General features: G+C 33.7%; 3 protein-coding genes across 7 annotated transcripts; 2 read left to right on the top strand and 1 right to left on the bottom strand.

Moving 5' to 3' along the window:
• Positions 1-765: 765 nt before the first annotated feature.
• MAPK16-4 (mitogen-activated protein kinase 16) lies at positions 766-8,107 on the top strand. 4 transcript variants are annotated; one of them, XM_006583995.4, is made up of 10 exons: positions 766-1,497; positions 2,948-3,356; positions 3,497-3,624; positions 3,715-3,774; positions 4,153-4,302; positions 4,387-4,542; positions 4,624-4,835; positions 5,406-5,507; positions 5,647-5,807; positions 6,644-8,107. In XM_006583995.4, exons 1-10 carry the CDS (start codon positions 1,474-1,476, stop codon positions 6,937-6,939), a joined length of 1,698 nt encoding a protein of 565 aa, XP_006584058.1. In that variant the 5' UTR covers positions 766-1,473; the 3' UTR covers positions 6,940-8,107. The 4 variants fall into 4 exon arrangements, with proteins under 4 accessions (XP_006584058.1, XP_025985140.1, XP_025985139.1 ...); XM_003529553.5 differs by having other exon boundaries at positions 787-1,497; positions 5,647-5,825; XM_026129355.2 differs by lacking the exon at positions 6,644-8,107 and having other exon boundaries at positions 784-1,497; positions 5,700-5,808.
• Positions 8,108-10,517: 2,410 nt separating this feature from the next.
• Positions 10,518-14,073, top strand: LOC100780321 (uncharacterized). Its single transcript, XM_006583994.4, has 3 exons — positions 10,518-11,236; positions 11,572-13,098; positions 13,435-14,073. Exons 1-3 carry the CDS (start codon positions 10,826-10,828, stop codon positions 13,858-13,860), a joined length of 2,364 nt encoding a protein of 787 aa, XP_006584057.1. The 5' UTR covers positions 10,518-10,825; the 3' UTR covers positions 13,861-14,073.
• Positions 14,074-15,454: 1,381 nt separating this feature from the next.
• On the bottom strand, positions 15,455-25,450 carry LOC100798920 (uncharacterized). Of its 2 annotated transcripts, none has more exons than XM_006583993.4 (14): positions 25,142-25,450; positions 23,994-24,075; positions 23,114-23,217; positions 22,522-22,648; positions 22,020-22,114; positions 21,506-21,629; positions 20,816-20,896; positions 19,669-19,767; positions 19,123-19,281; positions 18,971-19,031; positions 18,782-18,858; positions 17,714-17,758; positions 16,286-16,456; positions 15,455-16,180 (listed from the first exon to the last, which is right to left on the bottom strand). In XM_006583993.4, exons 1-14 carry the CDS (start codon positions 25,177-25,179, stop codon positions 15,617-15,619), a joined length of 1,827 nt encoding a protein of 608 aa, XP_006584056.1. In that variant the 5' UTR covers positions 25,180-25,450; the 3' UTR covers positions 15,455-15,616. The 2 variants fall into 2 exon arrangements, with proteins under 2 accessions (XP_006584056.1, XP_014633735.1); XM_014778249.3 differs by having other exon boundaries at positions 18,782-18,852.
• Positions 25,451-25,983: the final 533 nt, after the last annotated feature.

The raw sequence follows: 25,983 nt of genomic DNA, 5'->3' as shown, positions 1-25,983 counted from the left end.
AAAGAAATTACGAACAAATTACGAAATTCAATCACAGTATTATTGAAAATTACTATATCCATTCTTATTCATAAAATTCAATTACTAATTTATTTCTTACTACAATTAATTAAGAATATTTTAATTTTAAATAATTAATATAAGTAACATTATGAATTAGATCTTATAAAAAATAAATACTACTTTTAATTTAAGTCTTATAAATCGCATAAGAAATCTTCACAAAAGAAAAATCTTTACAAATAAAATAGCAAACCAAATAATATTGAATAGCAGTGTAAAAGTCAATATGAATAATACTATTTTTTCTGATTTCTTATAATTCTTTTTACTGCACTAGTTCTCCTTCTCGTTTGCACAAAAACACAATTGAATGTTTTTAAAGTTTTTCAAATATTAAATGTGTTTACTTTTTATTTAATACTTTTCCATAAAATATTAAGAAGATTTGTAAGAAAATGCTAACATAACTTAAGTTAATATAAATTACTCTAAAAATGATTTTTGCAATATACTTCGGTGGAGATTAACGTAGTTATATATTAACTGTTTAAAATTGAGATTACTAGTTAACTTAGATTAGTCTTACGCTTGTTGATCCAAGTGTTTGGGGTGATATTATCAACATGTTTTAATATTTTTTTAAAAATAATTAACTTAAAAAAAAAAAATGGTAGAACGAGGAGAAAAGAAGGAGTGGCAAATATGTCCTTTTTGTAATACCTGTCATTTTAAATCAGAGTCATCTCGGAATTATAATAACTAAAATTATTTTCCAGTCTTGTTCCCTTTATTATGCGCGTCTCTGTTTCTGAGCTTAATACACCACACCACACCATTCTTCAACTTCAACTACATTACATGTTCTCTCTGTCTTTCCGATTCTCTTTCTGAGATCCAAAAGCCTTACTTTTTCTCCCTCTCAATTCTCCTTCTAATCTCTAGAATCCGCTTCTTCAATTCCCAGTTTTCTCCACACCAAAAAACGAATCTTATTCGGCTCTAAAATCCTCACCATCTCATTTTTTTTTCTCTGTCTCTGTTTTTTATTTTTTATTCGTTCCCTTTAGCCCTGTTAGTGATCATCGCCACAAGATTAGTTTTTCCGCTGATTCTCAGCTTAATTGATTAGAATAACTCGTTTTCCAGCGTGATCTGTAACTGGGGCATTTACAGCTACATTTTTGGTACTTCCGCCAAATTGTCTATGTTGTTCTTGTTTCCTCTTCCGAATTCTCCGTCTCTTATACAATACAGTGCTATGTAGTGTAGTTTACGTTCCTTTGTTACAATCGCGGGTGTTATTTTAGCCGCCAAAATTTACTGGGTCTGTCTTCTTATTGTTGAGCTCTGAAGGTCTTTATTTTCTTTTTTTACTCCTTAATTTATCCATTTTTCTTTTTTGCACTTCTTTTATTATTGCGGTTGAGGGGGTTGTTGGATCATTGACGAGTTTTATGCTTAAATTTCAAGATGCCGCATGATCAGAGAAAAAAGGTAAAGTTACTCGATCAACATATTTGCACACTTTTGTGTACATGTGTGTTTATGTAGCATAATTGTACTGCATTGTTGGCTGATATTGCTGGGGGTATTTTAGGTGGACATTGAAGACAGTGATTGCTCCTTGTTTTGTAATTTCTGCATCTATATATAGTATGGATAGGATTTGTACTCTTAGTATTGAGATTTTGTTCTTTCATGCCTTCTAGTATCGCGTGGGTCCCTGGCACTACATACAACAATAGTACCAACAAAGTCTTATCCCACTGTCGGCTACACGGGTCACACAATACCTTTGGACTCTGTTAAAAGCCAATCCCTGGCACTGCATACTTTTGTTTTTACATCTCTTTCTATTTTTACTTTATTGCACATAAGACAAGAAGTCCTGCAGAAAGTTTTTCATTTCTTGTTAGCGATTTTGGTTTCTACCCTATCTACTGAACGCAGACCATTGCAATGGATACTTTCAAAAACAAAAAATGTTTCACTGTTCATGTCAGTTTAAACATTACAACAACCAGGAAACTTTTTCATGAAACAGCATGGGGAATACTTCATTCATTATTATATAATAAATTAGAATCCTTACTCTTGTGAGTGATATAATCTCTTTAACTCTGTCTTTCTCCATCAATTACGTCATACATGGCGGCTTATTCACTGGAAATCACCGATCAATTCTTTTTTCTGCTTTAACTTTCCTTTTCTACCACCCTAGCCAGAGTTGTTATTTTTCAGTTTTGAAAAGTTTTATATTGCCTAACGAGGTCTAACACAACTCCCATCAGTTTTGAAAGGTTTTTGACCAATACCAATGACATTTTCTGAGCTGATCTCACCAAGTGATACAAGACTTTGTTCATGTTATTGTTGAAACTTTCCTTTTTAGGATAACACTCTCAGTTCACTTTTTCTTCCTCTTATGAGCCTTAAACATTTACGAAGAAATCATGTTGCTTAATTAATAATTCCCTGTCGATTCCTTATTATCTGTTTTCCCTGTTTATTTGGCTAATTAAACATCAAGTTTTCATCAACAAGATGCAGTGGATATTTTCAAGCGATAATAAATGTATATAATTTAAATTTAAATTTAAATTTAATTAAATTAGAATAAATTCTCTCAGCTTAATCTCTTACTTCACTCTCTTAAAATGTGACATCTTTTTCCTAACTTCTCTGACTCTCTCTCTCTCTCTGAATTTTTAAATTCAATTTTATTTGAATAAATTATGCATATCTAATTTATAATTTTAAATATTTTCCCTTTTAATTTAAGTTTTTAGGTAGCTTTATTCTTCTATGTGGATCGACACAAACCTTAGATGCTGAGATTGCAACTTGTGTATATGGAGCCTCATATATGTGTTGCAGCTCATTTAAATCATGACTTTGGCTTTGCTTGGTATATTACAAAGTCTAATTTGTTATGTTTATGCAGTCGTCTGTAGATATAGACTTCTTTACAGAATACGGCGAAGGGAGTAGATACAAAATAGAGGAAGTAATAGGTAAAGGAAGCTATGGTGTTGTTTGCTCTGCATATGATACACACACTGGAGAAAAGGTTGCAATAAAGAAAATCAATGACATATTTGAACATGTTTCTGATGCCACTCGCATTCTTCGTGAGATCAAGCTTCTTAGACTCTTACACCATCCTGATATTGTGGAGATCAAGCATATTTTGTTACCTCCTTCTAGAAGGGAATTCAAAGATATATATGTTGTTTTTGAGCTTATGGAATCTGATTTACATCAGGTCATCAAAGCAAATGATGATTTGACTCCAGAGCATTATCAGTTTTTTCTCTATCAGCTTCTTCGAGGCTTGAAGTATATACACACAGGTTATGATCTTTATATTTAGCTAGTTTTTATTTTTAGATTCCTAATGCAGCTTTTTCATAGTTAATGTTTTATTATAAAAGCTAATTATTGAATCACATGATCATTGTGGCTGATTTTAAACTTTTTAATGGGTTTGTAGCAAATGTATTTCACCGAGATCTAAAGCCAAAAAATATTTTAGCAAATGCTGACTGCAAACTGAAGATTTGTGACTTCGGTCTTGCCAGAGTGGCTTTCAATGATACGCCAACTGCTATATTTTGGACAGTAAGAATCTTTTGCCTCTGAAATACTCACCTTCAACATAGCTTTCCTCTTGTCATCATGCATTGTTTATGCCCACTTGTTTCCTTGCAGGATTACGTTGCAACAAGGTGGTATAGAGCTCCTGAATTGTGTGGATCCTTTTTCTCCAAGGTTCAATATCTGTTACCAATTTATCCTGGATGACTGCTCTGTTTATCTCATACTTAGCACAGCTTGCAATCTAAAAGTTTGGGCACATTGCTTTCCTCCTCCCCCCCCCCCCCCCTTAAAGTTTTGTACTATCATCATCTGTAAAGTTGATGCTATGCTATAGATCTTGCTCCTACAAAATTCGCTTCAGGACTTTTTTTAAATTAAATTATCCATGCCTTTATTTTAACTTCTGTTAACAACTTATAACGTTAAACATACAAAACCTGTGTCGAGACTAGGAGTTATTTTATCCCTCTAACCATGCCTATTAATGGTTGCTAGTGTTTGTGAAATGAAGATGGATAATCAATGTTGTTATAATCTTTTGTCTTTCAGTATACCCCAGCTATAGACATATGGAGCATTGGCTGCATTTTCGCAGAACTTTTAACTGGAAAACCTCTTTTCCCAGGGAAGAATGTTGTCCATCAATTGGACCTCATGACTGATTTTCTTGGAACACCATCTCCTGAAGCCATTGCTAGGGTCTGTTGTTCATTTGCCAATCCTTCTAGCAAATTTGTGTCCTTTATTTTGTTACTTAATATAACCTTGGCAGTATATTAACAGGTACGGAATGAGAAAGCTCGGAGATACTTGTGTTGCATGCGTAAGAAGAAGCCAGTTCCTTTCTCCCAAAAGTTTCCTAATGTAGACCCCCTTGCTCTTCGTGTGTTAGAAAGAATGCTGGCATTTGAACCTAAGGATCGACCTACTGCTGAAGAGGTTGAATTTCCATCCATCTGCTGTTAACTATCCACACATCGCATTTAGCTTTAATGGGAATATTGTGCATGATATAATTAGGCTCTAGCATATCCATATTTTAAAGGCTTGGCCAAGGTTGAGAGAGAACCTTCTGCTCAGCCAGTTACCAAGATGGAATTTGAATTCGAGAGACGTAGGATAACAAAGGAAGATGTGCGAGAGCTTATATACCGAGAGATTCTGGAGTACCATCCAAAGATGTTAAAAGAACATCTAGAGGGAGAAGAGCCAACAGGATTCATGTATCCAAGGTACTATTGTCCAAACCTGAACCAAAGTTTCTGTTTCACTTCTCATTCTTTTGCATGTGTTTGAACACTTGATGGGATCTATAAATTCAACATTGTTTGATATTTCCCCTGATACTGTTATAAAATAATAACATTTGGTCAATATTTTTGTTCTACCCTTTAACTAATTTCATACATAGGTGTTTGGAAGATTTCTTCTTCTCCACTTCTGGTTTCTTCATTTTCCCTTTTTCTAATGAATTCCCTGTTTATCGTTGGAGAGAATTTGATTGTTACTTGTGAGCCATCCAACATCTTCTGATATAAGATTATGTTTTCTCCACCCAACATCAGCTTAAGTTGTTCTGCTCTAGATCCGCAAACATCTTAAGCATTTCCTTTTGATGCCTACTTTTTAATGTTGTTAATAAATACTTTTGAAAACTTTACCAGGACTTTGCATTTGTCGAAATACAAGTTTGACTGCAATTTCATGTTTTTATAAGCATATAAATTTGCTATCCTACTTTATATAGCAATCAGTTCAGCATTTGTTTTTTCTTTTTTTATCCTAACATATATTTCGAATAGTGCTGTGGACCACTTCAAGAAACAATTTGCATATCTTGAGGAGCATTATGGAAAAGCTGGAACTGTTACTCCACCCGAGAGGCAACACGCATCATTACCTAGGTATTCGAATTTTGTTAAATGTTTCTGGAAAATGTGGCTTTTTTCTTTAGCTATTGCTCTTTTATCTTGTCAGCACACCCATTCGTTCTCTTGAACTGCACCAACTGTGCTGATTTGAGAGTTGAGACTGTAAATGCAGGCCATGTGTGTTGTATTCTGATAACTCAAGACAAAATATGGCTGAGGTTGCAGATGATATCTCCAAGTGTATCATCAAAGAAGTTGAGAAGCCAGCCATGGACAGGACTGGTGGTATCCCAATGACCAGGCTTCCTTTACAAGCTCCTCAAAATATTCAAGGTGTGATGACTGATCGTAGTATGTATTTTGCTGCTTCTCCATTTCCTCCTTTCTTTCTTCTTTCCTGCTTCTCATATGTGCATGGAAGGCATTATCTTCTGGTTGTTACATTTGATTCATCATTCTTTGAAGTTTGAACCCTTTATAAATTAAAATATATTCCATAGACAGTTGGCAGAGATATTATAACTCAATAATATATAATATAATAGTACTAGTAATTTTGAACTGCAAGACCAGTCTCAGTGTGTGACATCGAAGTTGATGGTCAGGTATGGAATCTGTACCCATAAAATAAATTAAAATTTAATGGCCATTATTAATGTGCTTTATAAGAAGTATGTTTCTGGTTGTGTGAACTTGTTGCTTCTGTCACTTGATGGGAATTATGTGTGAATGGCTGAAAGCAGCAGGACTTGTATTAATGAAATAGAGCTGTGGATTTGTTATGATTCTTTTGATGATTTATTTTTTGGCATAATATTCTGTGTTAGGCACACTTGAACACATCCATGATTTGTTATACATGTGTTTGTGCATGTAACATTGTCTGTTGATTTTTTCATCAACTATTGAAATTAATTACTTTACCTCTAAAGTTAGTTACTCATTTTAGAGGAGCTGGATCCAGAGAATTGGATGTAGAATGGGTTATAGGAGATGGTGATATTACAGATTTTGGATTTCATAGAGAATGTCATGTTGCTATTCAGTTCTTGTCCTTTATACATTTGTTCTCCCTTACACTTGTGTACGTTCATCTTTGGATCTGAAATTTATTAATAGATGCTTCCATTGCGTGGATTTTAAGTTTGCTTCTTTCCGTTGTGGTTCAGTTGCTTCAGGTGTTGCTGCGCGGCCCGGAAAAGTTGTAGGTTCAATATTGCATTACAACAACTGTGGGGCAGCAGTTACAGCTGATGCTGAGCAGCGGAGGATGGGTAGAAATCCATCTGTTTCAGCCCAGTATGCTGCTCCAAGCAGTTCATATCCAAGACGAAACCCAAGCTGTAAAAGTGAGAGGGCAGAAGAAGTGATCGAAGGTGCTAATGGACTTCAGACTAAGCCTCAACACATAACACAAAAAGTTGCTGCTGCTGCTCTAGGGGGACCTGGTGGTAATTGGTATTGATTTTGGAAATGTTGAATTTGTGTCCTGCAACTGCTTTGTGTCAGCATATCAGGTTTCTTGGCCTACACGGAACGCAGATCAATCATCTGAATTGAATAAAGATATGAGAGGCCATAGCATCGACAATATCGAAGGATGAGAGAGCTAAAGGGATTAGAATACAAGGAAGTCTCTAGCTGATTTTTTATTAGATCTTGCAATTCGGTCCACCAATTTGAAGTTTGGAAGGTTCGACATGGTGCAATTATGATTTTCTTGCTGTCTAGTTCGTTAAAAACAGAGAATGAAAGATCTGAAAAGCATGAAATGAAGATGGCAGTGCAGCTGCTGCTACATATTTGTTCTATTCTCTTGCTGAATATAATTGCCTAGCCTTCTTATTTTGGGCACCATCCATAACAATGATATTGTAGTTTTATAACCTAGTGGCTTGTAGTCAAATAATCAGTTCTTTTTCTGTAACGTCTCTCTCTCTGAAGATTATTTAGAAACGGGATTTGGTCTTAAAAATAGTTAAGGAATCAATAAATAGAAAGTTTTTATTAGAAATTATGCTGTGAAGCATTGAAAATTGTGGGAGTATATTAATAATGTTTATAAATGTCTTTAGGATAATGGATAAGATTTACATCTTGTTTTAGTTGCTTCAGACTTACACACTTACGGAATCTCGTGTGAACAATCTACTGGCAATCATTAGGGATTTTGCTCTCATAATTTTTAGTTTCTTCCGGTCAGGTTGAGTCAGCTGGCTTTCTTCCAATCTTGATTCTTCACGCATGGTACCTTTTGTCAGCTGTACATGGCTTATTTGAATTCTTTTACAGGTTCAAATCCATCTGTTTGCATCACAGCCGAACTTGTCCCTCATTGAAAATACAAGACCAAAAGAAAATATAGAAAAGACTAATGCGAAAACCATACTGATCAAACATCAAACAGACTTCATCAGCGGTACCCAACATTTAACCTAAATGTTGCTACTTACCAAAGTAGCAGACTCTCCAATCTCCATTATCCGCAGGAAGAATAAAACTGGTAGCAATAGCATATTTCACAAGTGTAGATTGGAAGAATTTTCTCTCCAACTCAACACGGAAGAACTACTATAAGATGTGTATGTGAATGTGACCATGTGTATATTATTATGAACGAATTTCACGATGCATTGTGGTGCATGCACACTTTTTTAATTTCTTTCTTTTTTGTTAACATCTTTTTATTTTTTTCTTATTTCTTTCCTTGACCAAAAAGATTGAATTTAAAAAAAAATTGTGTTTTTTTATCTATATATTTTCGACTCTTTTTGCTTTCTTTTCTGCTCTCCTTCTGTTTTCATTTTCTACACGTATTCTGGAAACTTGCCAGAGGGTAACTTTCCCGGAAAGAAAGAAAATAGAAGAATTGGTGAGGTGGAAATCAAAGTCAGTTCAGTGATGCAGATTGAACTATCTCTATTTCCCTTTCATTCAAGGAATTATTATTATTATTATTATTATTATTATTATTATTATTATTAGACCATTTGCCAGTTGGTGTGTGACCCACTCCAATTTTATGTCTCGTATATAGATTTTAATGCTTAAGGTTCAATGCTAGTATGTTACAAGTACAATAACAATTGCGATGAATATTGAATAATCACAACAAATATTCCCATTTCTGGTGTACAAAATGGGTGTAATTAACCAGAAGTACTAACCCTTGACAAAACCTAGGTGTTTTAATTAAAAAGTTTTATTTAATATTTGACACAAATTTTTAGTGCCAATACTTATAATACACTTATCCAGTTAATAGGGTTAATCTAATCAGTCAGACTCATACCTCACAAATATTTTATAAGTATTTTTTGAATTTTGAAATATGTGTTGAATTTAATGAATCTGGGATTCAATTTATCTAAATTTTTAGTAAAAAAAGTAGACTTATAAAAGTTAAATTATACTTTTAATTAAAAGATAGTAATATAAAAAAAACACTTGTTATACGATACTTCTAAATTTCGTCATATTTATTTATAGTTTGAATCACATCAGAATGATAATATATCCATCCGTATACTCCAAGGTTTATGCACGGAGGGGTCGTCGGGGCCCATGACACAACCAGATTCTTGTAACTTGCAATCCATAAACAAGAAATTTGGAAGTGCTATAAACAAAATGCTAGTGAACGCGCATTAGATTTGGTTTCTTGAAAGGAAGAGACTCGCATGAGAAACAGTCAAATGTCACCTAATTAAAGGATGATGTAGTGTACGAAGGAACAGGTGTTAGTACATTGTTTGCTGCTGGTTAATAATAGTATAATCATAATCATAAGCTGACCAGAAACTTGTATATGTCTATTGTCTACAAGCTACTATCATGTTTTATCCAATAAATGTTTCGTGATAAGATAAGATTATTAGGTGGCAAGTACACTTCATGTTGCCATTAATTTCATTAATTCTAACCAACTGTTTTGGGTTGAGACTTGAAATATTGATCCATCGTAGGATTTCAAAGTGTAGAACACTAGAACTGAACGTAGGCTTCTTCTTTTTTTATCAGAAAATTAAAGATTATATTAAATAAATATACAAAGTTCATGCTTACGTACTACAAGAATGCATATAATAGGATTCGAAGATCATTCAAAAAAGGAAAACTTAAAACCCTTTCTTTTAACAGTTAACCACGACCAAGATCTAAATTTTATAAGGTCCATGACATGTATGACATTTGCATCCTCACCTTTAAAGATAATGTTTATTTCTATGTAACCACATAGATCATATTGACTCAAACCACACAACTCACCAAGCCTTTTTTAAACTTTTTTTCCCGTGAGTGCAAAACAATGGTGGACAAAGTGATTCTATTATCATCGGACATCATCACTTGAAACTCAATTCATATTGAATAAGAATTAGACATAGACTAAATACAAATCAAATAAGCATAATTTTAATTTTTACTAACGTACACATCTTAAATATATTCTTATTTATTAAATAAACAAACAAATAAATAAAATTAATTATTTAAATACATCTAACTTTTTATTTGATATTTATTTTTATAAAATATTAGTAAGATTTATAAGAAAAGAAAATAAAAATATAACAGTAGTTGCATCACTCAATCTATGTTCCTTATATAATCTTCCTACTTATTAAAGGAAGAAAAGGTTGACTTTTTTCTTTTCTAAACAAGAATTTTAGGAAAAAGAAGATGGTGCTCAAGTTGAAGCTAAAGAAAACATCCGAACTCAACAAGTACTTTAAAAGAAGATACATTTACCTCATGACAAGGAACTTATTTCAGACATCTCCGTGTCAAATCATGTCGATAATGGGCGGAAATAAAATTTAGTGAGAGTTATAAAAATTGTTCCTTTCCGTTCTATAATTTCGGTACTAAAAATTCTAATTTATATTCTATTTTACTCCTTGTTTCATCCCCTCCCAAAAAATTTAAACAATCGGAGTAAAGGGAAGTAAATGAAAATGAAACCGAGTCAAAGAGTAACTTGATATAGCCAAGACTTGCTAGACTTAGCTTGATTTTATTTATAATTCCAACAAGAAATTTTCAGGGAAATGCATAAAAGAAAGCAGCGTTTACAAATTACAATAGAGAGACAAGGAAGCTAATAACCCTTTGAGCAACTTAGTCGGTGAAGCGACTTCTTCAAAAATCGGCGGAAAGAGAAGCTTGACGTTACTCTTTCCCCCATCATGCCGCACCATAAGCGTGCCCCCTAAGTATGCCATTCTCATTCTTGTTCTTGTATATAAAACTCACCTTTCTCTTCGACCTTCACTAGACATCACATATTTTCAACCTTATTATATATCAGTAGTTGCATTGGAAGTAGCTACTTAAGACTTGTTACATTAATGGAAGGAGAGGGAAGCATTCATGTACAAGTTGATGAACTCCAAAGGGTGAGGCTCAGCGAAACCATCAGCATAGGCACCACCATGTTTGAGCCTCGTGGACTCAGCAGCATAGACAAGTTGGACAGTAATAATAGCACTGCCAATTCTGTGTCTTCAACAACCTCAGCACCAGAAAAGAAGCTAACCCTTTTCGCTCTTCAGCTTGCAGTGCTTGAGAAAGCAGCAACCGGGTTAGGAACTCTCGGTTTCATTTGGGCAACCGTTGTCCTGCTCGGCGGTTTCGCCATCACCTTGGAGAAAACCGATTTCTGGTTCATCACCATCATACTTGTAGTTGAAGGAACCAGGATTTTCAGCAGGAGTCATGAACTTGAATGGCAGCACCAAGCCACATGGTCTATCACTGAGGTAGTTGTGACTCCTAGTACAAAGATACTGAGAGAGATTTTCAAAATTAATTAAAAGTTGCATCTTTTCATGAAAACGTGTGTTATTATTTAAGAAAATATATAATTGACGATAAATTTAATTGAGTGAGCAAACTATATCAGAAGACTTCATTATATCTTTAAGGAGATTCGTCACTACATCCTATTGCATCCAATTTGTATAGAGCTTACCTAATACTTAATGTTTCACATACATAAGCCTCGAAGACTTCACAAGACTATTGACGTTAATATTTTTGTCTTATATATATATATATATATATATATATATATATATATTTATTTTTTTTGCAGAACCATCAGCACCAATATGTTTCTACAGATACTACCCCAACAAGGACACCAACTAGGATGTGGATTAGCTCAGATGTTCCACTCCTGCCATATGCTAAATGGTTTTTCCTTTCAAGGCATGTTAGTAGGCTTCTCTATTGGCTTCAACTTCTTTCTGCAACAGCTTGTGTGGTTCTCTCGTTAATAAAGCTCGTCAAGCATGATTATGGAGAGGTGGCAAAAGGGGACACTGACAAGAGGAATCGCAAATCTGCTCTCTCCATCTTCTATGCCTTGGCTCTTGCAGAAGCTTTATTGTTCCTGATGGAAAAGGCCTATTGGGAGTGGCAAGTCAGCTATTGTAAACTGTTGGAAGAGGTCGACAAGGAGTGTGAGTTGGGGTCATCAGGAATGGTGTCCACTAGAAGGTTCTTCTATGATGCCTATTCAAGATGTGTCAATGGAAGCATATTTGATGGCTTGAAAATGGATATGGTAGGTTTTTCCATGGACTTGTTGGCTTCTAACTCCCCTGATGAGCAGCTCATTGGAGCAAGAATTCTGAGGCAGTTTTCAATCAGTGAAAGATTTTCTGATGACACCCTTCAAAAGATTGGAATTGACATATCAATGGTGGAGAGACTAGTTGAGATGTTGAATTGGACAGACCCCAAGGAGGAAGAGATTAGGCTCTCAGCTGCTGAGATTTTGTCAAAACTAGCTGGCAAGAAGCAGAACTCTCTCCGCATAGCCGGAATACCAGGAGCTATGGAATCAATATCATCGCTTCTACAAACTAATAGGAGTGTGATTCCTGCAGCTGATGAGATTGGTGAAAATAAACTTTTATTTGATCACCAAAATTACGGGTTCTGGACATTTAACCACTTGGGACTCCTCATACTGAAAAAACTTGCACGTGACCTTGACAACTGTGGAAAGATTGGAAACACTAGGGGCCTCCTTCCAAAGATCATAGACTTCACACGTGCCGAAGAGTGGTTGCTCAAGAGTGAAAATGTTACTCCATCTCAAGTTCTGACACTGAAGAGATCTCTGCAACTGGTGAAGATGCTGGCTAGTACAGATGGCACCACTGGGAAACATCTTCGAAGAGAGATTTCGGAGATAGTTTTCACCATCAGCTATATTAGAGATATTTTAAGATATGGAGAGAAGCATCCCCTTCTGCAGAAACTGAGCATAGAAATTTTAACCAGTCTGGCATTGGAAGAGGATGCAACGGAAAGAATAGGGGGTACAGGTGGAGTACTTAAAGAATTGTTCAACATATTTTTCAAACACAACATACCAGAAAATCAGAAACATGTAAAAATTGTTGCTGGTGAGGCCCTTGCAATGCTGGCTTTAGAAAGCAAGAGTAACTGCCATCGAATTTTGAAGTTGAAAGTACTAGAGAGGCTCGTAGAAGCATTGAAAGATCCATTGCTTCGTGTCAATGCAGCTAGAATTCTACGAAATTTATGCACCTATAGTGGATCAGAATGGTTCATCCAGCTAAAGGGAGTAACAGCTGCAGCACCCGTAGTAAGTGTTACTCCTACCATTATAATTTTTTAGATACTAGCATGTGAGGTTTTACTTTGTTTGGATAAATCTCTCTCTATAAGTACTTTCTGAAAGAAAAAAAAGAGTCAAACTTTTTCCACAAATTAAAATTAATTTATGCACTTCAACTTTTGGAGAATTTAGATGAGAAAGTTTTTGAGAATTGAACTATTTAAGTGTGCAAGTTAATTTTAATTTCTGGGAAAAGTTTAATTAGAATAGGGCCTTTGTATTATGTTTCTATCTAGTAAAAATTACACAGATGAAAAATCTAAGAGAAGCTTGATCTTTTGTTATCATTTCTCAACCCTGCAGATACTTCAGGCGATCATATCAGAAGAAAACAAGATACAAGAGGTGATTGTTGGACTAGCAGGAAATGTTTTCAGATACATGACCTCTCATGAATCAAGCATTGTATTTGAAGAAGCTGGAATCACGGAGGCTGAACTTGCAAACAAATTAGTTCAGATTCTCAAGAAACACCAGTATCCCCCAACTAAGGTTCCAAGGATAAGGAGGTTTGTCATAGAGCTGGCTATTTGGATGATGAAAGACAAAGCTGAAAACATAGATACCTACAAGGGTCTGGGAATGGATGAGGTGTTGGAGGGTGTCTTAGAGACCACATCAGAACTTGAAAGCTTTAATGTTTTCTCTGGCACTGTTGGACTGAACCGGCACACTCTAACAACTCAGTCACTGGTTGAGATGGCATTGAAATTGATGGAAGATAGGTAAACTATCGACCATAGTACTATAGCACAAAATCAGTTATCCACGTTGGCCTAGAGAGACTAATGTTGCAACTTGCAAGTGTGCGGATACACTAAACCGTAAATTCTCCAAAAAGACAGACATGTTTGCTGCGGCTGAAAAGATGGCCTAACTCAATACTTTATTCATTAATTTTCTAGATTCAACGTTGAAATAAATTATTGATATTTTCCTTAAGATCTGTGATTCTGATGTGCTTCCTGCTTCAATTTCTTTTATTTAAAAAATATATATATAAAATTGTAACTTTACTTTTGAAGGCTCCATTTTACGTCTACATTTATACCAAACTCAAGATCTCGGGCTATTATTCGCCCAACTAAGCCTTAAAATGCTTTGGAATGTAAAGACCTTTTAGGTGAGTAGTTGTAAGCATCTTCTTTGAACCTTAAGTCTGTCTTAATTCCAATAAATCTCCGAAATCCTACTCACTTGAAGTTTTCATTTTAAAAAAAAAGGCAGCTAATAAAATTACATCAAAACATCTCACAAGAAAAAATGATATAACAATCTTAGAAAATTTTGCATTATGAACTGTCCACCTAATTTCATTATTGTCCTTGTACAAAAAAACAGAAAAAGATCAAATGGAATCAATACAATAATGTCAATGGCATCACAGAAGCCTCCAACTCCATTAATGCAACTCTCAGTCCCAGTTCACAATTTATTTTAAAACTCTGCTCAAGAAAATTTGTACACTATCCTAGACATTTACTTCAGAATACCACTTTTGCACAAACTGTTCTGCCCCTTCTCTGAAAGCAAATCTTTGACCTACTCATAAATTAATTAATTTGGAAGTCGTTGAATTATTTGAAAATTCTTAAATATGTATTTATATATTAAAAGTTTGTAATTAAGTTTTTGAGTTTACAAGTTGTCTAAGGTTCCATCAGGTATAGGATTTAATAATAAAAAATCCTAAAACAATTTAAGAATTTACTAAATAATTAATTAACAAATTGGTTTTTAAATTATTTGAAAATTTTCAATTAACTCTTTATACTTGACAGAACACTAACAAAATCCTAGTCAGGACTCAATTAAAAATAATGAATAAGTTCAGAGGCTTATTTACAAACTTTTAAAACAGAGACCTATTTAAAAAAAACAAATAATTTAGGTAGTTACAAATTAATTTAACTTAAATCGAATGACTACAAGATTTTGAAACTTCATTCAAAGCCTTTATCATCCTCTAAAGTCCAAAAGCCTATAGAAGGAGTTCAAAACTAATTACCAATAATGTTGAGAGTCATAAAAAAAATGTCCCTAAAAGATTCATTTATATGTTTTAAAAAAAGACTAAATCGTAAAAAATATTAATAGTCAAGAAAAATATTATCACACTAAATAATATGATTACAAAGCTTTTGATAATATATATATATATATATTAGTTAAGAAAATGCATTCGGGAAACTCATCTTGGCAAGTGAATGTACAAGCTTAGCTTCGGCAAATACTGGGAACGAAAGACGGGATTTAAATTATGCGTAAGAAGACATCGTTTCCCATTAAATTCATAAAAACAAGAAAATATGACAATTTTCACTTACAGACAAAGAATATTGGATGATTTGTTAGTGGAGAATCTAAACATACTAAATTTACACACGAGCAACCTATTTCTTTGGTACAAACTATGATTTTTGTTTTCTCGTAGTTACAAAAACAATGTATAAATGAGAATCTCTCATCTGATCATCGGTTATGACTATTTATTTTTGAAAAAATTGAAATCCCAACGGCGCATTAAGCCGTCCATGACATGACCTGCGGGATTCCTAACAACAGTTACTGTGGCTTTCGTGTTATGTGATACGTCAGTCTCTGATGAACTTTGTAAACTAGCAGAACTATCGCTACGAGCAGAACCACTTGTATTGCTGGACTCAGTTACCGATAGTGTGTCTGTTGGTGCTGATGGTGGTGGCTGCAGCTGCAGATGTGCTGGTCCTTCTAATGAAACACTTGGTACTGGACTTGGCTCAGACACCACATTTTGGGAATGGTTCACTGAAATGGAATTTGACTCACCTTTCAATGGCTCACATTCTTCTGCTGTTGAGGAAGTGGTTTTGGACTTTGAATCTGTGGTGTGTTTGAGTGAGGAAGATTCTGTCTCCACAGGTCTCGATATCTCTTGCCAAGAAGCACCTTTATCAGACGGCTCTACAGCTGCTACAGACAAAGAACTAAAACTACTTGTTGGTTGGTCTGCATTTGGATTTCGTACTTCCAGGTCCTTCAATGACTCCATCACTGCTTCCATGAACATCTGAATGGAAAGGACAAATCAAACATGAATAAAATCCAAAATTTTCATCTCTAAATTTATGTCATCGGGTAGTTAGATTATATAGAAGTCATCAAGTTGACTCACTCTTTCTTCCTCCTCTGCAGTAGATGGAAAACCTGCAAGGTCATCTAGTTGATATTCTACATACTGATCATCTTCCAATGTGGCTGGAACATGGGACCCAAAGGGATCATCATTTGACAATTCAAAGCTTATCATTGATGATGATGATGGGGAAATATTGCCGCACTTCTCCTGCTTTGCAAGAATATCATGCAAAATGTAAGAGTGGGACTATAGTCCATTTCTCTGTTTGATCTCCTTTTGTCATACTTTGATTATACTTCTTTCTGGCTTATTTATTATTTCACTACCCCTAGAAGTAGATATTTAAATAAATAATATTCTTGAAGCTCAGGTACGGGCTCTATCTTGCCTAGGTAGTGCAGATACACAAGTAGTGGGCATTCACCATGCAGTAAAAAGAAAAATTGTAGCATGTAGTTGCGTTTGTTGCAAAGGTTTGAACAAGAGGAACGAAACATTGGTATTTTGCTTATCTTTGGTGTATTTAAAAAATAGAACAAAAGACGATATAAGGTTGAAAATGTATTATATTTTAATTCCACTAAAAGGATGGAACAGAGAGAATAAAATAGACCTGGACAGCCCTTTCCATTTTGTCCGTGCGTCTAATACTATGGAATTGGTACCAAAAAATTATTTAAACGCAAATTCCCGCATTTTTACCATTAAAAATTAAATAAAAACTTATTCATGAACTTTTAAAATGAAAAAGCATTTTCTTAGAAGTAGGGAGCACATGTTAAAGGCTATGCCTTAGTATTCACTTTATCATAGTAAAAACAGAATCTGAATACCACCTCCCTCCCCACAAAAAAAAAAATAAACCTAGAGTACTCATGAAAAGAAAAATGGATACCAGGCCAGCAAGTTCCCTTCACATGAATTACATGCCACTCATCACTTGTATTTTTACAAAAGAATTCCAATATATCATAAAAAAAAAAAAAAAAAACCATTCCATGCGTACAGAAAAAAATTGATAAAATCGTTAGTTCATAGTATATTCCCCTGAAACCAATCACTGATTCAATGAACAATTTAGAAAAAGTAATGCCGTTGGCACAAAAACTTTTGGCACTAAAAACATGCCTCTTTGTAGACTGTTGAATCTCAGCAGTGTGTCAGATCCGTGGGCCTTGAGATGGGTATTTAATTTTGTGGGACACTCTTGGTTGTGTCATGGCATCATGACTTGTTTAGAAATGGCAATTACTACAATTTTCACATCGGGACAGAAAATAAAGGGATTCCAATCACTTTTTTTCGTTAGTTTAGATACTTACTGAGTTACCACCAACCAATGTTCCACTTGGTGTGTGATAGCTACTATATGCATATAGTTTACAGAAAAAAAATTACAATGCATATGAAGAATGGGGGGAATATTTCAATACAAAGAAAGTGAAAATAGTGAAATGGATATACCTCATGTTCACAATGTTCATCTTTCGAAGAAATAGCAGATGGAACCTGAGAAATGTCATAAAGTATATTAATATTACTTCAAAAAAAAAAAAAAAAGCCATGCCAATTAAAGAATTCAAACAAAGTTGAAATCATCATACAGCTCAAACAACCACATCATTGATGGCCATGCAAAAGCCATTTGACAGGTATGAACACATCGGATTTTAGCAAACCACACAAAACACTCATCTAGCATTTGCAAAATGCAATCATCTAAGTGTAATATTCAACTTGAGTACTCTTGTGCAAAAATATCTTTTAGGTTCAGGATCATCTAATGTAGTAAGGAGCATCATAATGTCAAGTTACGAGAGAGAAAGACAAAAATAAAATCAATGGGTCCTATATATAAATAATGGTGGACCCTATTATAATTGTTGTGTCTTTCTTTCTTGACATGACATTGTCACATTCTTTGATAACATGAGAGGATCATCATCCTATTTTTTAATGGTTAAAAAATGTTTTGGATCCTTGGACATTATACTCATTTTCAATTCAGTTCCTACAAAAAAAAAATGTCAATTTATTTTCAATGACATCTCTGCCATGCCATCTATGGTTGTTATAACAAACTGAGTTTGTGCCCAATTAAAAACAATAATCGCATACAGGGATAACTATAAATTTCTGCTCTCTATACATGACAGACATTTTCAATTTGGTTATAACTTCAAGTCTCCAACAAATGGTAAAACAAAATTGAAAACAATTATCTGTACAAGGACTAAATTAAAAAACTATTTCATATAAGAAACTGTCGATGTTTCATAACCAGCTCCAAGTCTGGATAAAGGAGGAGGGTTGCGTTAGCCTTAGGCTCTCAGTAACTGACATAAAACTTGTTGATATGCCAAACATGGATCACTCACAACTTCTTTAATAAAAGAACCAAATTAAAAATGAATATCACGTATGGAACCAAAATTATATTTTAACCTTTTCTCAAAATAGAGGGTACATTTCCTCAGCCAAACCTATTTGCATGTTATTCTAACAGTAAATTAAGAGCTAATAAATACATACCTCCATCCTACTCATTGGTCGTCTTGAACGGACCTGCTCAATGGCATTTATTGTGCTGCTTGTTGATGGTTCTGCATCTAACAAAAAAACATGTAAGAGATTTACAAAAAGAGAAGGTACTAAATCAAGATCCTCATACAAATCAATATAGCATAAATAGTTAAGACAAACTAGGTACTTGAGTCATGCCTTTGTTTTTAGATGATGATTCATTGCTGTAGCCTAATTCATGCACAGATCTCCAAACATCCTTAGAAAAAATAGTCAATTCTTAAAGATGTACAAGATGGACTATTGAAATTTGATCAGAGTGGAACCATGAGAAGCATTGCTGATTTTACCTTACCAAAGTAATCATTCACGGGGTCAAAAAATGATTCCCCAACCTCATCTTCCGGAGGTTGCAAAACATTGTGAAAAAAGATGTTTATGGAATCAAAGTAAAACTGAGGACGTGGAGAATTGTGATCTCCGTCAAATTTAATTATGTTTTTGTCTCCCTACAAAGCATCGACAGCAATATTAAAGATCCAAATAAGAAGGCTTCCTTTAAGATAAAAACAAAGAAAGAGCAAATGTAATAGCATAGATTACAAGTAGAGAATAGGTGACCCGATGTGCATCCTGTCTGGAAGACATTTTTAAAATTTCAAAAGCATCAAGCATGCTCTAAAGGCATATTGAGATTAATATCAAATAAATAATCACATTTTTTTAAGTCCTCTTAGGAAGCTGGGAAAAATAACTCTAAAATAAGCTGAACTGAATATGCATTTAGCCTAACTCAACAGCACAGGAAGTTCAGTTATGTAAATCAATTTGTAATTAAGGAAAAAAAAAGGAGGGGGGGGGGGGGGGGGGGGGGGGTGATTGTTAAACATACTTACCATGTAAGCCTCAAATATCCGATCAGAATGATGGGGCTGTATAAAATCATCATCAATGGCATGCCCTAGTAGAGCTGGAACAAAACAAGATTTTGCCACCTGCGATGCAAACAAATAATGAGTGAATATGATGCAGAATATAAAAATGTGTAAAACCAATAGGAATATTTATTTATTGTTTTCTCCCACAGATATTTTCCATAAAATTTGCATTCTTTTCAGGAATTATTTGTTTTCTAGAGATTTCTATGCTTTTGAATGCTGCATGAAGACATATGCTCAAGAGGAGGAGAACAAAACAATTGTCTACATTATTTTCTTTCTGTCTGTTTTGCATCATTATCTTTACAAAAATTGGATCCTGCAAACACCTAGTATGTGTTTGGATTTCCATTTGGAGGATTCCAACAGAAATCCATGCACACACTCTAGTGTAGCCTGTGGCCCCAGAGAGTAAGGGACACAAATTATTAGTACTTACCCAGTATTCAATCAACTGTACTGTGTTCCAAAAGTTCAGCCATTAACACCCAAAAAATTGAATATACTCATTTAGCTGATTATTATTAGAATTCAACAACTCTGGGGCTTAGCAATTAAAAAGTAAGGACAAGAAGATGCCACTCCACTTATTACCAAAATAAATCCTTCAAATAACATTTTCTTAACTAGTTAAAACTTTGCACTATTTGAATCAAACTAGCACTTTCATTTATTCACTAGCATAAGTTTCTCCACCTATGATCATAACAATTAATCAATTTAATTTACAACAAATTTAAACAGAAATTTTCGGCCATATATTTATGAATTACAAATAAAATTGTGTATTAACTTGGAGATTAATAAATTTATGCTATTTGTTGCCAGCAAAAGGAAATATTATGCATTTACATAATTTCTACAAATTCAAGCTAAAAAACAAAAAACATTTGTTAACTAAACTCAGGTACAGATGGAAAATTTAACTTGTATTGAAAAATGATGAGAAAAAACAAAGCAGTAATAGCTTATCAGTTTTTATCTGTCAAACTAACTAATCAACCATTTCATACAATCAGGCTAGTATTGATTCCTTTCATTCAAAAACTCCTATCACAAAATAAAAGTTAAATAAAAAATAACAATAATAAAAGGATGAAAAAACCTTAATGGTATTGAGGTCCATTATGTCAAATTTTGCCTTCTTTTGGATCGCTCTTCGCATGTACTGGATTGCAAACTTCACCTGCAATGAGAAATATGAACAAAATCAGCATAACAGCAAGTGTAAGAATTTATTCTTATAATGAGAACTGAACAAGGTATCATTTGGCTCACTAAGTTATTTAACAAGATTTTGAGATCTAAGCAGATGCCAGATGAGTGGAGAAGGAGCACTTTGGTTCCTATACTTATGATTTAAGAACAAGGGGGATATTCAGAATTGTGTAAACTACAGAGACACAAAAGCTATGATCCAAACTATGTAATTAAGAGGGATTTCCCCAATAGTAAGGAGCTATACTCCATTGTTTCTTATCAGTAAAAATCAGTTCTCATCAAGATACAAATTCAACAATTTTTGGTCATGATAACAGGTCATGAAGAAGAGCTATTAAATTTCAGACTGGACAGACAGGGAAGTTCAATGATATTAATATGTCATTTCCAATCAAACTTCTATATATCATGTCACATATCATTGAGGCATACAGGCATAGACTGAAAATAGTTCCAATAACCTCCATGAAAAGAGCAATAAAATATTGAGACTAAATATTCCAAATTTTAGATAGAATATTTCTATACAAAAGGTATTCTCATTTCCAGCCAAAAAGTAATATAATATACTCACAGTGAACTTTGGCAGACGAACTTTATATGTATCTACAAGTTCCATCATCAAATCAACCAAATCAGAAAAGGGACTGTCTAAAACCATCCCTGCAATGGAAGGATCCTCAGCTCCATACATAAGGCTGCAAGTAATAAAATAATTAATTGCTCAGAAGAAAAAACATATGCATTAGCTAAAATGGTATGTTTGAATGGCTATATAATCAGAGTACTTATATGGAGTGCACCTAACAGGGAGAACCATTCAAATCAGAGGGGAACATATACATGAGTTTTTTACGCAAGGGGACAAGGGTACTTTCCACAAGTCTACACAAATACAAAACAGCTAACTATTTTCCTAGTTCAATCACACACGTGAATATATTATCACAGATCATTCACTCTCAGGATAAAAACAATGTTATACACAATCTATTATTCAAGTATGATAATGTTCATTAATAAAAAAAAGAGGGACTAAACAGGCAGATATGACCAAAAGCAAAAAGTGGGTGATGATGAAAACCTACCTAGTTACAGCTCCCATTGAGCGACCCCACAAGCCAATCAAAGAGACATTTCCATCATCCCGCAAATAGTTTACCACAGCCTTCAGATCATCCTTCTGAAAATAGTCAACAATATCAAACAAACAATCATTTCATAATGAAGAATGACAACAAAGCAAGTAGTAGTAATGTGTATGAAAACTTGGACTAATAATTTTGGATAGAATTCACAGAAACAACAGCATTCAAGTCGTTGAAGCTATCTTTAGATGAGATTCCCTAATGTGTATTGTGTCCAATCTGAATGCAAGATCACAGAAGGAAAGAATAGAACTTTGACAAGTCAAATATCTCTTTCATTTAATGTCATTCTCACATTTACTCGTATTAATTATGGGAAAAGGACAGAGAAATCACTGTTCCCCACAAGAGTGGATAAATGACACATCAATAAGACTAAGCTATATCAATAATGAAACAGTAAAATATGATATTTTTAAAAAGTTATTGAGAAAGCACTTACTTCATTCCAGCCTAGAGTGACATGCTCCCCTCCAGAAATTCCAGAACCCGAAAAATCCAGAGTAAAAACTGTAATGTTTGAGGGAAGTAAAATTATAGCAGCTTCACTAGCATCAGCCCTACATCCACTGTCATACAAGCATTTCACCCAGTCAGCACAACCCTATAAAATTGAAATCTATAAACTATGCAACACAATACATGCATTATGGTGCAAAATTAAAAAAAAAGGAAAGGAGAGAGTCTAAGATGGTGCTTGGTTTGAGTGTTTTCTGTATTCATTTTCAAAGAAAACAGAAAATAAGAGTGACAATACGTTTGTTTAAAATCTAGAAAACATTTTCTTTGAAAATATTTTCAAAGACGGGCCCAAAACTGAAAACAACTAATTAAGAAAAAGTGAAAACACGGTGGTACCTTAGAGTACTTTCTTCTAGATACATGTTTTCTAAATCTTGAAAAATTGAAAACGAAAATTATTTTCAGAAAATGAAAATAGAAAATAAACACTCAAACCAAGCGCCACCTATTTCAGTGGAACTGTTTCAAACAAGCCTACTTGCTAACATAAAAAAGAAACATCCCACAATCACCTGTTTCCATGACAATATATTACACATGGCAGGGGCTTTCCTTCAGGACTTACTATAGGCAAGTAATGGCTGCATTGAAGAACATCACCACGACTGTTTTTTATCTGCAGAATATCAAATCTTACATGACATGCTGACCATGCAGGTTGTCAACAAAAAGAGATAAAGTATGACTTAATTGAAAAAAAAATTGCTTCTGATGGGAAATCAACAAGGAAAAGTTTTTGAGCATCACATACATACACTTTATGTATGAAAATTACCTACAAGTATTCTACATAAAAGATCCAAGTTCAGCTGAAAAATAATTCTTCAAAAATAAATTCTGATTCCAATATTTTTCTCATCCCACTGTAGTTTCACTTTTTAAATGTTAACTAGCATGTGTATTCATGTAATAATGATGACATAATAGGAAAGAAACACTTCTAGTGGCAGTTTTCAAGAAGAGAAAAAAAAAAAACTGAGGGATAAAACAAATTATGAAAAGTGTATTTCTTTCAACATAAAAGCAACACCTTTGTAATTAAAATCATGTTCAAGCATATTATTGACATGTCTTCCTAGGTATTTGTCAATATCAAATTTAATGGCTCTGCACCAATTTTACAGGTTCATAATCTTCATTGAAGTTAATGGTGGCCTGCCTAATGGATCTACCTTTTAACATTAATGTTGTCTAATGATGGTGATCACTTAGGAATTCAATAAAAAAAATATTAAGAAGAAGACAATGAAGACAGTGATTGGACATTCAGATTCATAAATCTGTTACTGATACACTAGAGAATAAGATAAATTCATCTTCAAATGCATTTCCACATAGCCAATGCTCAAAATAATTTTGCTAATGCACTGAATTATACTTTTTAAAACTTACCTCTACATCCTTCCGTTGATACCATTTCCCTTTCAGCATGAACTCCTGATCCAATAAATCACTTTTGGGGTCATATTCAGCTCTGCATCCAAAATAAAAGATATGATCACAATAATTTAAAGTTGAAGTTAAATTTGAAACAAAAATAGCGCAAATAAATCAGCTAGGCATGTACTGATGTGCATGATACCAGTCAATTCATCTTAAGGCCATAATTGCAGATAGATGACTTGAAGTACAAGTTTGTTTGTAGTTATTATGTGACAAGCATACTGCATACAAGTGTATAGCAAACATAATGCTATCTCAAGGCCTATATTGCAACTGAGCTTTCTACCAATACCTCGAAATTTGAAGGATGCGTACGTACCTTTTCACTATAACTATTGAGCATACACATATTATTCAAAGCAAAGCATCCATTCATTTGCTATTTCTTTTTCTAGGAAGCATAAGTTGTATAGATCTCACTTTCAGAATAATAAAAAAATCAAAAAGCAATAAGAAATTTAATAGTAGGTATAAATAACCAGTCAATAACTAATATGTGTTCAGATAAGTAAGAGTTGAAATGTCTATCTAAGAGTCCTCTTATCATATTAATATCACGTAAAGTTACATGACAGATGCATCCATTTCTTAAGAACACACAAAAAAAAAAAGGATCGATTACAAAATAAGAAGTGTTTAAATAAGACTTTATTTTAGCTGGAAGAATGAAAATCTAACACCCGAATATGAGGTGACAAAGAACTTCCCCAAGGTAGCTTAAAAATAGATCTCAAATTTCCAACCAAATAGACAGTACGCGAAATTAACATGATGTGATAGCTCCAAAAAACATGCTTTTGGAAAAGAGGCTAAGGAAGTGAAATTCTGAATTTACTAGCATGTGTTCTAGTTTACCCCTTTTGAAAAAGAGGAACTGAGGAGGAGATTGACAACGAAACTAAAGTTCAATTGCGCCAACCCAAGCTGAGTTGGGGCTTTGTAAAGGCTACAAATCAAAACTTTAAATTGAATTCCATAACGTTCCAACTGAACAACACCAAGCAGAAGCAGATACCCATCTGGGAATTTTGGAAAAAAGAAAAGGAGAATATTTTGATTCGAAAAGGAGCGAGAGTTGGAAGGAGAAAAAATGATACCTTGGTGGCCGGATGATGAAGTTGACAAGCTGTTCCATAGATTCAAACGATCAAGACGATGATGTGTTTCAGCTCTTTAAGCAAATATGCCTTTCAACACATCAATTATAATATATATTATGTATATTTGCAAGGGAAAAAAGAAGAAGAATAAAAAAAAGGGAGGGGCGGGGAAGAAAGAGAGTGGGAAGAGGAGGAGGTTGATGACAGTTTTATCAGACAAAGAAGTAAGGAAGAGAAAACATGGGGAGAAGGAGAGAGGCCTTTGGTTCCATGGCTTGTGGTGGGTCTGTGTGCTTTTCTTGAAAAACTGAATAAGTAATCACGCACGTCACAGATTAATTACATTTTTTTTTCAAGTTTACCAACAATGGTTTTAACAGCGTAAAAAACAAACTGATTTTAATAAATCAAACCTTGAAATATTAGTTAAGAAATTAGAATTAGAAGATGAAAGATTTTATTTTATTAAAAAATTAAAGAGAGAAAGATCTTATTTTAAATAACTAACTAAAATATTTTTCTTTTTAATTTTTTTTTTATGTCCCAAGGAGTTAGTAAGATCTTAAATAAAAATAAAATTAGAATATTATTTCAAAAAACATTGTTAATCTATATATATAAGGAAATTTCAATTTGAAGTTATTAGAACCGTGGAATCAAAATTTTAATTTTGTAACAAACATTTTAAAAGATTTTAACTTTGTTCGATTTAATTATAATTTTACTTGGACAATTTAGTATCATTAGATCAAAACATTTTAAAAGATTATGATTTTTGAAAACAATTGATTTATTATTTCTAATTATTATTATTAAATAGAAATAGAAAAACCAAATAA

Source organism: Glycine max, chromosome 7, assembly GCF_000004515.6.
Source record: "Glycine max cultivar Williams 82 chromosome 7, Glycine_max_v4.0, whole genome shotgun sequence".
Classification (NCBI taxonomy): Eukaryota; Viridiplantae; Streptophyta; class Magnoliopsida; order Fabales; family Fabaceae; genus Glycine; species Glycine max.
This window is presented reverse-complemented; position numbering and strand designations above follow the sequence as displayed.